We start from the raw sequence: 16601 nt of genomic DNA on the forward strand, positions 1-16601 counted from the left end.
CCATCGAAAGGACAGCTTTTTTATACAAAACGAGAGGTGGAACTTTCAGAAACACTGTCAGAACGTTTTTGTTCAAAAAAGACGTAGCCCGGACCTTAAAGCCTATTGCGATTAGATCTAGATGGTATCACGTGGATGAGTGACGGATGGCATTCCTTTGTCCTGTCATCTGGTACTAATGCGCATGCATTTAGCTGGTTTTCATCTTGAAACAAGCAAATCTTGCAGGTCGTTCTATACGAGGTATGGAAGCCTAACAGCCTGATCTATGTGACGCTGGGTGACCCTTCGGACAGCATTCTGCTCGCGATTACCTGCTGTGAGGAGAAAGTGGTTCATTTTCTAGACACCAGGTTACAGCCTAGTGCTTATTTCTAAGAGCAGGTAGCTGAAGAAGTAGTTCGCCAACATATGTCTTTTAGAGATGGTCCACTGGCAAGCCCTTTAGAGAAGAATTGGGTACCATTTCGAGTGAGGTCGTTGTACAAGGGTGAGTGTTTGTAAAGGAAATAAGAAGTTGAAATCTAATGTTGCCCAATTTCTTAATGAATTGCTCTGTGAGAAATATTTATGCACACTGACTAGAGACGGTCACGAGAAAGATATTGTAAACGACTTTCCTAACCGAATAACAAATCTGTAAGTTCCGGTCGGAGACGTAGTAGCGTGATCCAGTCATATCTTTCCATAAGTCGTCTAATAGAATTATACCCGAGGATTTTACAAATGATTTCCGACTTTTCGAAGTGTTGATTAAATTTAGCGTGTCAACGTATTAGCAGATGACAATTCCGAAAGAAACATAACGTCATCGTTGCCTAGTTCCTGTACGGCGGCTTTCTCCTAGGTCTTCGCGGTCAGATTGATTTCGGTGACGTATCCCAGACGAACGCCGCTCTTTTCGCCCCGGACCACGTGACCCGAAATGATTGACCGCGGCAAAATACATTGAGGCAGGCAAGCGTCATCGGTCTGGTCCCGCACGAATCACACTCTCTTGCCTACTCAAAAATAAGCGCTGTGGCTTGAAATGTTTGGTTAGCCTGTTAGTAAAGAACCAAATTCTTCAAAGAAAGGTTTAGTTATTGTTGAATTGCATTTTTTTAAATTAACTCATGACCTGCGAGGCAGTCGCCACCCAGTGGTTCCGGTAACATCCCCTTCATAGTTCGGAATCCGTCACATCAGCTTGACGTCTCAGTCAGCAACGTGCGTGCTAGGGAGCATGTATGTTTTATATAAAAGACTTTTTATAATCCACTTCATGAAGGCCGGCACGTAAATAGGGCTTAGGCTCTTAATTGCCCCTAGATTAAATGATTTACGGTCATTAAATATTTGACACAAATAAAGCCGGATTTGAAAAAATCTTAGAGACCGCACAGTGCGTTTACGGCAATCAATTTTTTCTTGCAATAGAACTATATGAAGCGAATATGACATCTAACGAGTCTGGCTCTCATGCCGATCAATAGCCCAGTGTTTACAAGAGCAACCTAGAAAACAACGGCTGGACTATCTATATAAAAAAAAAAATTTAATTTTTTTTTTACTGGCGACGCCTTCGCATTGAATGAACGCCGCACGCCGTCAACAGACTGACGCAATACCCTGAAGTGTAAACGGACCCTTGATGTCTGATCATCGAAAGTTCTCTCTCCTATTTCGCATATTACATTGCCTAATCCCATCAAATAAATATACAAATAAATTGGATAAAAAAATTCTAAATAGCAAAACGAAAATAGCCCGGCCTTTGAGAAGAAGTACGGGCTTACATATACCAAAAGAAAGTGGATTACAATTCATCAAATTTATGATTTTGTCAGAACATGATGATAAGAAATCAGAATTAACATTTTGTTTCAATTTTGAACCACTTTCAGTCATTTTTTTTTCCTTTTAAGTTCACATTTCTTTGCCTTTGCCACTTCTTCGTCAGTTGCAAGTTTATAGCTTCAAGACATACCAAGAGAAAGTGAGGGGAAACTGACACACGATATATCACTGCTAGGGAGCTGCCTCTGTGAGTAAAGAACTTTTTCGTGAAATGCCGAATGCCTTTCACACCGAGATCCCTAGCTGTTTCTCGTCGAAAACTCCCTGGAATAAGCCAAGGAAATTTTTGAATTCTACCAAGCCAAAGAAAGGAAGCCAAGGAAATTTTTTAATTCTATTTTGCAACCTAATTTGATAACGAAAGAGTTCTATCAGTTAACGTTCTCAAGACTAGTGCCCGGTTGCCATAGTGCTCGAGAAAATATATTTAGGCGTGGCTTGTACTCAAAGCCTATTTTGCCAAATTGCCTGTGTCTTCACTCCGGCAGACCCAGTCACGCGAAAATCTAACCCCTGCAAAGCAAATCTCTCGCCTCAGGGCAGGACACGCTGTAGGTTGCGGTATGACTTGAGATACCGTTTGCGGCTTTAGATTGCGGCTCTTCGCTTGAGGCAAAGAGAGAGATTAACAGAGTTGCGGTAATACAATTTGCACGTCTTCCACACAGCAGAAATCATCACATTAGATATTTTAGAGGTGCCAGACATCGAGGAGATAAACAAGGGGTTCCATAAGCATTGCACATTATGAAGTCAATCATTTTTTTGGTTCCAATACAAGACCTGCTAAGTAACGAGCCATTTGAATATCTCTTGGCTCCAGGCTTTTTGTTCTTGCTTGAGTAAGAGGTGGAGCCTGGAACGGAGAGTCAAAATGCGGCTGACAATTTCTGAATGATTTCCACTCTCGATTCATTTATTTTTTAGCGCTCTTTTAAAATTCTCGAGGCAATTTTTCTGTTAAAATATTAGAACGAAAATTTACAATATGACATTGTAAATTAAGTTTCTGGCTTCTTTCATTAAACAGTTTTATATGACTCCGTTTCGTAACAAGATTTCTGTTGATTGATAAAATCCGGATCGATCTCGCGCCAAATTTTACAGAGCACGTTTCCATTTCGGTCAAATGTAAATAAAGGAAGAATAATGTATTACCCTTTACAGCTGAATCGCATAATTGCTTCCGTAGTCGTTTGACGACGAATTTGGGATATTTGAGGCAAGAGCTACTGTGGTTAAAGAATGCGTGATCGCTAGGCTCTAGCGAAATCTATCGACCGTAATTTTTACGCGCCCTTTTGAGAAACCATAGTCGGCGTTTCTCAAACAGTTTGTTATTACCCAATCTGACCAATCTCGTAGTGAGAGTTAAATCAAATGTCACTCAACCGTATTCCGTAATTAACGCTGTACAAGCGAATAACCAATGATGTGCATAAGAAACCAGCTAATGGCAACACGTGATTAAAGCTGTCAATCAAAGCGCCACAAGAAGTGCATACGGGGTTTTTGGTTTCTCCACGCTAAAAGATAGTTTCGGGCCGAGAGAGTTATGTGGAGCTATGAGTGTTGGCGATTTTGTAGCGTTTTTGGTGTCGTCGTTGGCTGTTTGCTGCTTAGGTAGGTAAAGAGGGTTTCTAAAGGGATTGCGTTAAGTCCTACATTGTCAGATTAAATCTGATTTGGAATGCTAAGTTTGCTAAACGTCCCTGATATATGAGCGGTCGAACAGAAATCTATGCCTTTTTGTCCACACGGACACATCTCTGAAATGTTATCCCAGTTCTTAGTAGATCATAACTACACACTCACTGGCCGTCAGTTAAGGTAAACACATGCGCCTCCAGGGTTCTGTTTGCTGTTTTGGACTCTCGGAGTGGAAAATTTAGTCTCGTACAAGCTTTGTTTTGGTGTACTGACTAGAGTGTAGTCCTTCGTGACACGCTTTGGAAATGACCAAGTTCCCAGTTGTTTACATGTTTCACAAATGATACGATCTTCTTATTGAATGCATGTCTTCCTCTTCCCAGCTAAATAATTTTTCTTTTTAATTAAGGAATGATTTACAAAAGTTTTGAATAGTTTTAAATATGTAGAAACATGTGTTTCTCTGAAGTACGGGCCAAACTAGGGGTTAAATGTTGTGACGAGTGTTTGACATCTATGTACAGGGAAACTTCAATTAAATTCGCTAGCCTGCGAGGTTTTTAATGGTTTTCAATCGCACCCGATTATGTCTCATTTTTCGTTAAATCCTCGTCTTAACTTAGCTATTTAACAGGTCTGTGTATCTTTTTTAAAGCCCCAAGTTTCAACTAGTAAAATAGTAATTCCCCGTGTATTCGAATCGAAGGTCACTGTTAATGAATTCAGAAAACAAAAGTTGTGAGCGGTGGTTTTACATCACGTCCGGCCTTTTAAAAGATAAATTGTATTCTTTTGCGAGACGTGATGAAAGTTTGGTTGGTCTAGTTCCATCGCACCAATTTCTAATAAAAAGTGATTGTAGATTTTGTTTGTTTTTCAAAATTCGCGTTGATTCCATAAACAATTGCTCGTATGAATTTGGTTCTATTTTAATATCGTGTTTATTTCCACCAACAAGCTGAGCAACCATTTATAAAACCACATGTAAATAAGTACATTATGCTAGATTTTTCGACAACAATTGCTCGGTTTCCTGTTAAACGAGTTGTCCGGTAAACGTGACTTTCTCTAAAGTTGGTGGAGCGGTAAGTTATAGCAGTTAACAATATTGACTTAAGAATAAAACGAAATGCGCCTTTCATTGCATGAGATTTTACAAGGTTCGCGTGTTGTTCCTCAGAGTTTGTCTTAATTTGCTAGATACGGAAAATGTTGACCGATTGTTCCCTCGACACAAGTCGCAATGTTTAATAACTAAAACCTTTTAGTTACAGTTGCATACATGTGTTAGTCCGCATACATGTGGAGTCTACTTTACCACGGTTTTAAATTTCGATCGTACTGTTTTCGACTCCTAAAAACAGGTCTTCACTACCACGTCAGGAGTTCTACACATGTCAACTTTCTCTATAGTTATTGGTAATCCCAGCTATATACTTATTATTGCGGTTTAAACTAAACATGCGATGATGTTTTAAGAAGATATCGCTCACGCGAAAGATTGAGAAGGGCAGGTTTTCTGACCCCTGTTTAGTGCTCTGTGTACACACCTTTAAATAGCTAAGGTGTGGAGTAAAAAAACATTCAGCAATATAAAGATAGCTTTAGATGGAATGTGAGCGCTGTATTGAGCGTGGAACTTTGTAGTGTTTTGAACATATAACAGAAATACGCGAGTCATTATTTTCCTCAAAATTTAACGTTCTTTTCCTTGTAATGATTATTGTTAATTATACTTCGAAAGGACTAAACTTACCATTGCTAATATTACTGCACATTTTTGTGGATGTTATTCATTTTTTCTGAATATGAAAAATGATATACTTGTATGGACAGTAAACTGATGCAACATTGCATTGTTCGAACATGGCTTTACTGACGTATGGATCCAAGTTATAAATAGCCCCGAAATAAACAAACTGCAGATACTTTTGAGCAATTCAACAGTCACAAAAACTCTTCAAGCAGTAACCTATTAATAGAATTCACAACGGTACGTAATAAATAAAATAAATCAGATAGGTCTTATGTGTAGCTTATGTTGTGCAATACGTGTTGTGCTCTCTTAAGCCTATTACATAACATTTTGTAGTGCTGGTTTTTTTTTGTTTTTTTTTTCATTGTTTCATGTATCATTATTTACCATTATTTTCCTTTTTGTTAGTGCTCTATTTAAATGAAATAAATATAATAAATATTAGAAGAAAACAAATCTTTAAATTCCAGTAGACCTTTTTAGCTTGGGTGGTTTGTTACCCCATTTCAGACCATGTGATGATGCTCTTGAGAAGTCCTGCTCTCAATTTTTCAATTAGTGGCATGTATGTGAATGAATAATTTTTAGATGGATAAAAGAACAAATTTCATGAGAGAATATCATGTGGTCTGTGATGGCAAAACAAACCGCCCAAGCTGAAAATGTATATACTGGAATACTGGACTGAAAATTTTATAACAGATTACATTTCAATTGATTCTTTCTTTTTGTAATATAAAGTAAGTAAGTAAATGAGTAACACTTTGTTGAAGTGACTGACTCTTAGCTACATAGAGCTACTTTACAGGTCTAGTCACGACATAAATAAGAAATAAAATAAATTACAATGAATAGAGTGGTTTTCAAATGAGTGTCGTAAAATCAAAATCAAACCAATTACTTGGCAATTAGACTATTAAGCCAATCTCAAACTGTACTTTTAACCAAAACCAAAGTAATTGACTGATTACTTTCAACACTCAAATTAAAACTGCTCTAATATTAAAAATGCATAATTACTGTTAGGACTGTAGTAATTACTAACAGTTATTGGTAAGACTGTCACAAATTCAAGCCTCATCTGTTTTTGTTTTGTTTTGTTTTTGTTTTTTTCAGTACTATCCACTAGTGGCTCATCAGTCGCCCCTCAAGTATGTCGCCTGTGTAACTCCACAAGAGGAGAGGCTTGTAATTCGGTGAATGCAACATGCGGTGTACATCATAAATACTGTTTTGCATTCTGGACTAATGACAGCAATGGAGTGGTGGTATCAAACGCAGGCTGTTGGGATCAAAATGACGACTGTGAGACATCATCTTGTGTGGGAAGGAAAGTTAACAAGAAAAACAAGACTGCATTTTTCTGCTGTTGCAATGCAAGCTTTTGTAATCTTGAGTTGAGTGTGGCAACCACTGAGTCTCCGATTGATGCCACAGCACCAACTCGTGATCCAGGTAAGTGTTTCTTAGACTTCATTTATCTACTTAATAGATGTATTGATTTGTATAAAAGTCTGCATATGAGCCAAGAAGCCCATCAGGCCGCAGCATATCCCAGTTTCTGTAGCATGAAGTGAATAGGAGTTTTTCCTATACCCCCTGGATAAGGTGCTAGTCCATGATCATCGCAGGGTTACCCCCAGCATTAAATTCGCCGGTACCCATTTATACACCTGGGCGGAGAGAGGCACTGTTAGAGAGTAAAGGGTCTTGCCCAAGAACACAATGTCCCCAGCCAGGGCTCAAACCTGGACGGCTCGATCTAGAGACGAGTGCACTCACCATGAGGCCACAGTACCTCTTGTATTTACATGTATTTGCACAAAGAAGCAAAAATAGTGGTAAAATTGTAGAGCGTAATTAGTCAGGCCACGTTTGTTGTATTTCATTTCATTTCGTTTAAACCATTGTACTAGGGAAATGGATGGACTCTTATCTAAATTGGACAGTGTTTTGGCAGTGTCATGTTACCATTATCAAGTCATGGATAATAGAATAAGTTGTCCAAGAATATGTCAGAGATTGTTGTAGCTAAGGCGCTAAGGTGTCTTCATTTGTACCTATTTGGTTTCGCATGGTAATAATTATTAACAATAATTATTAGACTACAAGCCCAAGTTTTCCAGGAGCAGGTAGTCATCGAGGTGCAGCCGAGTTGGCCATGGCATGTAGGAAACTGGGGAGAATAGTTTAATAATTCAGTATAAATTTACCATTGATAGTCTCTGCATAAAGAAATTATTGATTTATTGTGTTACTTCAGGCAATTCAAAGGGTCTCAAACATTACGCTAGAATCTAGTGCAATGTTGCTTGTTGTGAAAAAATCACATTTACTATGATTTTCAGTTGAGTAAAGCATGACAGAAGTTTGGTGACAAAGTTTTAGCCTTAAGATTAAAGTGTTGTCACAGGCAACTTACATTGCTTCCATAGCCCATTGCAAAAACGTGAGAGGACTAGGAAAGAGTATGGTTGTTTTCCATTTGTTTGAAAAACTAAGATATTCAAATGAAAGATCGACTAAATTTGAGAGTCTTAAGCAAGAATAGAAGTATTTAGAGCAGGAAAATGGCAAAATCATAGCTCTTCAATTATCACCTAAAATATAGAGTTTGTATGGATTGGGTACTGACAGGCCACAAAATTGTAAGGGTTTGTATAGAATTTTGCCACTTTTGCAAGGCTCCCAAACTTGACTGGGTAGCTTTTCATTCAGTAGCATTTCAGTTGAACTGTTTAGATTTTCAATCTAATCAAGATAAGAAACTCATCCCAGTCCTCTCACGATTTTGCAATGGGCTATTGGTAACAATATCGACAGCCGTGCACCGCCTACAATTCCATGCGCTTGCTGTTAATGACATCAAAGCCCGACAAGTTGCCACTGGAAACGGAGCCAGTTGCCTGTGACAACAACATAATATGTTGAAACCTGGTGACCAAGCTTTCGTAAAGGAGTAAAGGATGTGTAAAACTGTTTTCTTTCAGCAGATAGAAAACAGTTAATCAAGCCAACCAAATTCAGGGATTCACAGTAGACTATGCTAAATTTATACCAATTTTAGCTACATGTATGCAGAGATGCGAACCTGAAAAACTTTGTATTGGCACAAATGTGTGTGACTCATTTTATTCACAGTTGATAATCGTCCAATAGGCCAATTCCGATATATTAAAATTCTAACTTGGCTCCAAGGCTTAGGGGACTAAAACAAAAGAAATAATTATTCATCCCTAATCCTGGATGTGATTGCTTTTGTTTTATTCCCCTAAGCTTCAGAGCCAAGTTAGAATTTTAATATATCGGAATTGTCCTAGTTTACTGCTATTTTTTCTGCATGTGCAAATTTGTTAATAAGGAGGATTGATTGATTTTTATTCATTTAATTTTTATTGAGTAAGTTTTTTTTTTATTTTATCTACTGCAGCTGTGACTAGCACCAGTTCAACAACCAGAGATCCCCCGACAACAACTAAAAACAAGACAATACATACCTTGTTGTACTCAGTGGTGCCAATATTTGGACTGGCTGTTGTTCTGGTGTTTGGCTTTTTTATGTACCATAGACATAAAACTACATTTCCAACTCGTGTCAGTCGTGAAGAAGAACCGCTACACACAATACCTCCATCGCCAGAACTTAGTGTTAGACCCATTCAATTAGTCGAAGTTATTTCTCAGGGACAGTTTGGTACGGTATGGAAGGCAAACTATCTAGAAGATGAAGTTGCAGTTAAAGTTTTTCCTATTTCCCACAAATCAGCTTGGGTCTGTGAGAAGGACATCTACACATCTTGCAACATGAAGCACGAAAACATTCTTAAATTTGTCGGAGTAGAGAAACACACTGATGGTTTGTATTCTGAACTGTGGTTGATAACAGAGTACCAAGAGAATGGTTCGCTGGCCGATTACCTGAAGAGCCACGTACTAAACTGGCCACAGCTGTGTGATATGGCTGGAAGCATGGCCAGTGGTCTTTCATACCTGCACACTGAAATACCTGGGGCTTTCTTTAAACCAGTCGTAGCACACAGGGATTTCAAAAGTAAAAACATCCTTGTCAAGAAAGACCTTAGCTGTTGCTTGTCTGACTTTGGCCTAGCGATGACATTTCAATCAGGCGGGGATCCTGGAGAGACACATGGCCAGGTGCAGTATACACTGTAACTTCTTAACATCTTAAGAGCTTTGCCATTATATAATTGGGTAGTGTTGGGAATTAATTGAGATTTCATAATGGCCTGTTCCCTGTATGAGATGGCCTGAAGGGAATCTGTAGTTGTATTCATCAAAACAAATCTCCAGTCCAAGATGACAAATACAACTACCATGATTCCCTGCAGGTGCATCTTGTAGAGGAAATTGGCATGGGAAATCTGATTGACCCAACCAATTCAGCATGATTATAATAGGAAAATTCTTGTTCCTAATGCTAGCATGGATCAGCTAATCAGAATGGACTTCTCTATATACATGTAAGGTTGTATGTGCTTAATTCAACAAGAATGGGCCTATGCACAATGGTAGCAGCAATATTTTCCAGCTTACATCATTATTTCACTCAGATTTAACTTTCTACAGAAGGGTCATTGTAAGCCAAACGAGTGACTCAGAAATGTTACCTACAGTTGGATTGCATGTGAGAGGAAAAAATGTTGTTAAAATGGAGAGAATCAATAAAGGAAGTGATCTATGAAAAGAAGACAGGGTCACTGGTATGGCAATCTTTAGTTGTATCTATTTCTTTGTGTGCTTTTGGCACATGGTGTGCAGCACCGCTTAGAGATAACCGAACATCGTTGTATTTGTGACACCAGACCTTAACATGAGGAAAATTGCTTGCACGTTTTCAGTAACGCATTAGGTAGCATGACATTGTGACATGTGTCAGTAAAGATGGAAGGTAACAAAAGGTGCAAACCACCTTAAAGCCCTTACCAGGATATCAAGGATCATTTGAACCCTCGGTTATAAAAAGTCAAAAGATATCTTAGTTCATTATCTGAAGTGATCCATTTGTATGATACATCATTCCGGGCTTTTGGCATATTGTACTGTAGGAATAGATATCAGTGTCTAGCACTTCTTTGGCTAGTTGCATGGTATTGTTGTCTCAACGCTTGAGCAAGGCCTGTCACGTCATCACTGAATTTGCATCTTTCAGACAGTGTGGCCATATTTTAATCACTTTCGTCTAACATTGTCAACTGGTGATCTTTTTTTATTAAATTCACTTTTCTGCCACAACGCGTACATGTGTTTACTTATTCAGAGTGGCGATTATGCAAAATTGCATTAGGATTTCAAAATTTTCATTAGATTTTGAGTCAAATTTAGGAATTTTGCAAAATTTGAAGTAGGGCTACAACTGTCTTTTTAAGGAAAATCATCAATTGCTAGTGAGACTTTATGGCTGAGAGATCTTGTAGACACTTTAGCAGTTTGTACTGTTTGACTTCTGCTTAATACTGCATGTACCACCTCCAGTGGAGGGTGCCACTCATTCAAGGTCATAGTCATTCAAACACCACATTTTTTAGATCATGTAAGTAAATGTGTCTTCTAATTACATACTTATATTCCAACACCAAAGGTGTCTTCGAGAGACATTCTCACAGGCTGGCAATAAATTGTCAAGGAGACAACCATATTACATGTAATTATGCTTTAATGGCAGTAGTTGACAGACTGACAAATTTCAAGAAGGTTCTTAGACATTTCAATATACCCACATGTTTATTTTGGTAATCAAATAAAAACAAAATTGCCTCAAATAGGGGGCATGTCTGCCTTATAAGAAATGGGAAAGCGATTAAAGCTGTTACCTAATTTTCCAAACAAAAAATTTCCAAACATTACAGCATTCACAGGTGTGCACATATTAATATTATCTGACAATTAGAGTAAATTCTTTTAGTTTACACCAATATCTCCTGTTTGTGTAGCATGTTTTGTTTTGTTTCTATTGCAGTGAAGACATTTTGCACATACTCTGCACATAGGTCGGAGTGTAAGGAATTTTACAAATGTAATTTTAAAGTGATTGCGTCCCATGAGATTAAAAAGAACACAACAAACAGTTTTTAATCAATATTCACAGGTGCGTGCCATTCTGGCAGGATAGATCAGTTGGAATGCTTGCTAATATCGTTTTGAAATTGTTATTCCAATGTTATTGAAAGAACTGTAAAACCACTGGCATTAGGTCTGAAATGTTGTACATCCACAAATGGCAATTCTCTGATGAACTAAAAACAAGATTTCCAGATTATTGATTCATTGAAGAGAAAATCTACATGTTGTTCTGGCTTTGTAAAGTGATAACTTTTGAAAAATAGTTTCAAGCTACATTATAAATTAATGGTAACTATGAGTTTTGAAGTCAAAATAATATTGACAACATTTTGGAAACCAAATCATTGTTCACTGCACATAATAGGTTCTGTGGAATCTACATGTAAATCACTAAAGATTTTAGTAACAAAAATGTTTAGCACTATCAATGATTTTTATAAAATTAGTCTGTAGTTCACGTCATGTTTTGTGGTGTGAATGAAAACTTCACTATAAAGATGGGTAATCTGCCAGCAACAATCTATATTAATGTAAATACATGTATCAGTTCTTGTTAAATTCTTTGCATAAATGTGACTGATCTAAACTTAGTAATTTAGATACTGCGAACCTACAGTATTATCAGCAGCACCATTATGCAAAAATTTGAATTCAGGACAATATAGTTCTGAAAGAGCAGCAGATACATCATCAGGAAAGCAAAGTCCTTTGATTTCTACTAACAAGCAAAGTACCAGCTGGTACTCCACACTTGTGTCCACAGCTTGAAATGGCTTAGAACATTTTCTACATGCACTAAATGTGACATGTATGCCAGGTTAATCACACAATAACAACTTGAAATACCGGTAATTTGTAAGAGAGCTTGAACAAATTGAATCAAGAACATTTTCTGGTATGCGAAAATTTTAGTGGACAGTTCAGTGTCTCTCTATAAGCATTTGATGCATTGTGGTACATTTAAAGGTGTTCTTGGCAATTAAAAACGTGAAATGACCAAATTCTTTGGAGCTGAGTATTATCACTCTCATTGGGCATCAAACTTGTGACTTTTTCATTACAAAAACTGTAATTGCCGTGTTTGCCCCCCACCCCCCTCCTCCCCCAAGAAAGATGGTGTCAGAAACAGTTGAAAAAAATATATTGCTATAGGACCTTATTAATGAATCTGAATAGAGCAAATTTGGTAAGAAATTAATCAGAAGTGTTGTTTGCCTTTAGGTGGGTACAAGACGTTACATGGCGCCTGAAGTGCTTGAAGGAGCCATCAGCTTCACACGAGAATCATTTCTGCACATTGATGTATATGCATTTGCCCTTGTTCTCTGGGAATTGGCCTCAAGATGTTCTGCTGCTGATGGTGAGTTTGTCCAAAACTGCAGATTATGTACATGACGGTATAACTGTGGGAGACATATCCAGTGGGCTAATACATGTAGTTAGTGTATTGGACAAGGAGTGTGTTAGTGCAGGCGTGGATCTAGGATAAATGGTGACTGATTTCCGAAACAACGAGTGCCTTCTAGGGGGGTCCAGGGCCATGCTCTCCTAGGAAATGTTCTGGATTTTTTTTTCCTTCAAGTACCCTTTTGGGGTTTCTGGGTATACTGTAATTCTGAAAATCTGGCTGATTTCTGTAAAACGGTGGAAATCAGTGTGGATCCAATCATGTAGTGTGTACATCAGACAATTAAGGTCTTAGTACTGGCTCAGGAGTCATGATGTTGGGCTTTTGGGTTTTGTTTGTTTCGTTTTGCTCTTTTTTTTTTCTTTTTTTTTGTTTTTACTCTCGACTAAGACACATACATGTATAACTCTTTGGTTGTTCCCCTACTCCCTGAAACCAAGAAAGTACTATTAAAACTGTTTGACGTGAAATTGGAAGTTGGAAGTTGGAAGTTGGAAGTTGGAAGTTGGAAGTTGGAAGTTGGAAGTTGGAAGTTGTTCAATGAGGTTAAGAATATACATGTAATCTTAAATGAAAGTACAACATGCGTATCATGTGTGTAAGTTGGCACTGACGGGGTTGGGGGGGGGGGGGGAGTGAAGCTGTTAATGGTGATAGATTAAGTGGTAGAGAGGCTAATTGGGTGAGCATTTGCAATATGAATAACCTTCATTGGCCTAGACTGGCAATTCTCACTGTAGGCTGTGAATCAAGCATCAAAATGAAGACAACATACAACCTTTCTTTCCTCAGGCCCAGTGGATGAATACAGGTTGCCATTTGAAGAAGAAGTAGGATCTCATCCATCGTTAGAGGACATGCAACAGGCTGTAGTACACAAAAAGATCAGGCCAAAGTTTAGACCAGACTGGTTTGTACACACGGTAAGATATACTATTACATAAACTCATTATTCGTAACCTCTTGGTGCTATAGAGAGGAAAGAGGCCGGTAATTGTGGCATTGGCTCTGTTAGCCTGGTATTCCACCACAGTCCCCTCCTTCTGTCACTGGCTGGATTTGTTCTTGGTAGTCCTGAGTTCAACTTGGTAGTAATATGCTTTGTAAATTATGAACTGGTCTACACTCCCATCCTCTACCACTGGCTGGATTTGTTCTTCGTAGTCCTTAGCTAAACTCTGTAGCTACACTATGAAGATAGTAAATTAGTCGGAATTTGCTAAATGTCTACCGTTACTCTGATCTGTCTTAAGTGACGATTCAATTGAAAGGTATTTAGTTGTACATGCATGGTGTTTCATGTGATGTTGTTTTCATGCTGTACAGGGTGAATTTTTCTTTGAATGGTTTGGATGAAACCTTAGTGTGTGACTGAAATAAAAGTTGCCAAGCTGTTCTTTTCTACTTATTGTAGTAGGTCGCCATTTATTCAAATGAAAGTCATTCAAGTCATTTTTCATTTGGTTTTCTGGTCATTATGCTGTATAAGGTGGAGGTTACTTTACATTACATGTGGCAGTGGACAAAACCCTAGTGTGTAACAGTTCAATAAATGAACAAAAGAAAGCTAAATACAGAGGTACACAATGTACGTTAGTGCATGTGTACAGGGCAGGAAAAAATTTTGAAATCCCCGTGGGTCAGTAAATTTCAGTTTTCGCTTGCCTCCACTTTAATAAATATTGTGATTAGAGAAGGAATATGAACAAAGTATGCTTGGATTTTTAACTAATCCATGATTTCAACTCACTGTTTTGCTAATGTTGCAGTCTTAATTTTGGAGTAAGTTCAAAATTTTCTCACCCCACCAATCAGACCTGTTTTTTTTTTAAGCTCTGATGTATGTTTATCACTCTGTATTTATTACACAGGGTATGGCCGGTTTGGTTCAAACAATTGAGGAGTGTTGGGATCAAGATGCAGAGGCAAGGTTGACTGCACAGTGTGTTGCAGAGCGAGTTGATCAGTTCCACTCACTTTCAAATTGTGGATCAGAACATTCTCCTATTGTGACGACAGTGGTAAACAACACCAACATTTCTCCATCCTCAAAAGAGTCTACAATATAAACACAAGTGAATATTGCAATCCAAAGCTTGTGTAGTGACCGGACAATCTGACATGATTGCCGCACAGTCGGGAGCTCAAGGTCATGCAGATTGTCAAGCGAAATTTGTGTATGAAGCAGCAAATGGACACAAGACAAGGCAATATGCTTCTACGTTTTTTATCCAAGGAAAGGGCACTGTGTGTCTTTCACTGATCAGTGAATGTGTCCTGGTAACAACTTTTATAAAAGTTCAAATTTATGTTCATCCTGATCAGTTTCGCAGTTGTTTTGCATGAAGCTGTCTTGGCACAGTTTCTTTTGCAATGCAAATGCGAAGTGAAATTGATGGGAGTCAAGTGCAGAAATTAAAAACTTCCACATATCCAAGCACTCTGTGTTATAAACATGGTGTATGGTTTAGGTTTCAAAATCACCTTCTCAGTTAAAACAGGTACTTATTACTGTTGTACTGTACTTTTACCATTGTTATTTACTTACCATATGTAGATACATTTATTTTATTTACCCCAAGTGTTATATTTATCACTTTAAACGTAGATGATCCTAATGATCTATACTCGGTGATATGGATGGTACTCTCAGTGAAGTGCATGTAGTATTCAAAGAGCCAAGGGGCAGAACAGCTTTCATTTACCAGGTGTATCCCTGAGTAAAATGGCATGGGGGTGTATGTTACATTGTAGGTATGTATCCCCACTATGTGACCATAAATGAAAGCTATTGAGCAGTACTTTCATAGGTACTGTTTGTTTTTCCTTTTTTTTATTTTTAATATTTTGCGGAAAAAAAGTAATTATTTTTAACCTTGAACACTCTTGGGAATGAGGGAATGAAATGGACAATCTGGAATTCATGTCGTATCCTGACACTGTAGTTTAGACATTGACCTGTTGCTGTGATATCTGCTGTCGTTTTGAGGGTTGAAGGCATTCATGTTCTTTCCACTCAAATAATCTGATTTGCTACTATTTAAAAGCAGAAATTGCTGCACTAATTAAGCCAGAACAGTTTATCTCTAACAGTTTCTCCCAGTACTGAACGGTAGTGAGGGAATGAATACCGTCGCCTAACAGATTATCTTCCTCTGTATATTCGTAATATATTGTCCATAATCAAGAAAAAAATTTCAACTGTATCTATTCAAGACATTATTCTCAAGTAGGTCTGTAATACAACATTAATTAATGTGACCAGGAAAGGGTGTGCTCTTTCCTTTTTTCCAGCAATGTACTCCATAATCAAGTGTACAGACATGAGAACGACCTCTTTTAATCTGTAAATAGTTTTAAGTATTTTTACTATTACCACAATGTTGTCATATCTTACAATACGAACTTGATGGTCTTTCATACACATTTAACGCATTTATCTGTAAATAGTTTTACCTATAGCTCGCACAGAGCGTAAGAATTAAACAAACCTCGCCCAGAGCTCTTTCTTGCCCATGGAGAAAGGAGCCTGGGTACGAGATTAGATTGAGCCATATCATGTTTGAGAATAAGCTAGAGGTTTAGCTATTAAACTTGAAACTTCTACGTACCAACGCTTGTGTTAAAGAGACTTAGTGGGCTTTTAAAGCTTTTCCCCATTACTATTCTCAATCAGACAGGGTGTCAGAGTCCTGTGGCTTTGTGTCGTATCTTGGCGATTCCTAGCAACCGAAACAAACGGCCGGGAAAAGGTCTGGGACATTGTGCCCGGGAGGTACTCCCTTATATGGGCTATATAGGTATGGTTTTTCAGCCGCTTTGGTCATAAGTAGGGAATCGATTTTGGCCATTTTGGTCATAATTACA

The 16601-nt window shown here is 38.1% G+C and overlaps 1 protein-coding gene across 2 annotated transcripts; it reads left to right on the top strand.

The window, feature by feature from the left end:
• The first annotated feature begins 350 nt into the window (after positions 1–350).
• Positions 351–16344, top strand: LOC110053880 (activin receptor type-2A-like). Of its 2 annotated transcripts, none has more exons than XM_020760189.2 (6): positions 351–490; positions 6362–6700; positions 8676–9400; positions 12548–12686; positions 13527–13657; positions 14606–16344. In XM_020760189.2, the coding sequence occupies exons 1-6, from the start codon at positions 412–414 to the stop codon at positions 14801–14803; spliced, it is 1611 nt and encodes a 536-aa protein (XP_020615848.1). In that variant the 5' UTR covers positions 351–411; the 3' UTR covers positions 14804–16344. The 2 variants fall into 2 exon arrangements, with proteins under 2 accessions (XP_020615848.1, XP_020615849.1); XM_020760190.2 differs by lacking the exon at positions 351–490 and adding an exon at positions 3349–3462 and having other exon boundaries at positions 14606–16340.
• The last annotated feature ends 257 nt before the right edge of the window (positions 16345–16601 follow it).

This window comes from Orbicella faveolata, unplaced genomic scaffold, assembly GCF_042242905.1.
Source record: "Orbicella faveolata isolate gen_17 unplaced genomic scaffold, um_ofav_v1 contig_13, whole genome shotgun sequence".
Classification (NCBI taxonomy): domain Eukaryota; kingdom Metazoa; phylum Cnidaria; class Anthozoa; order Scleractinia; family Merulinidae; genus Orbicella; species Orbicella faveolata.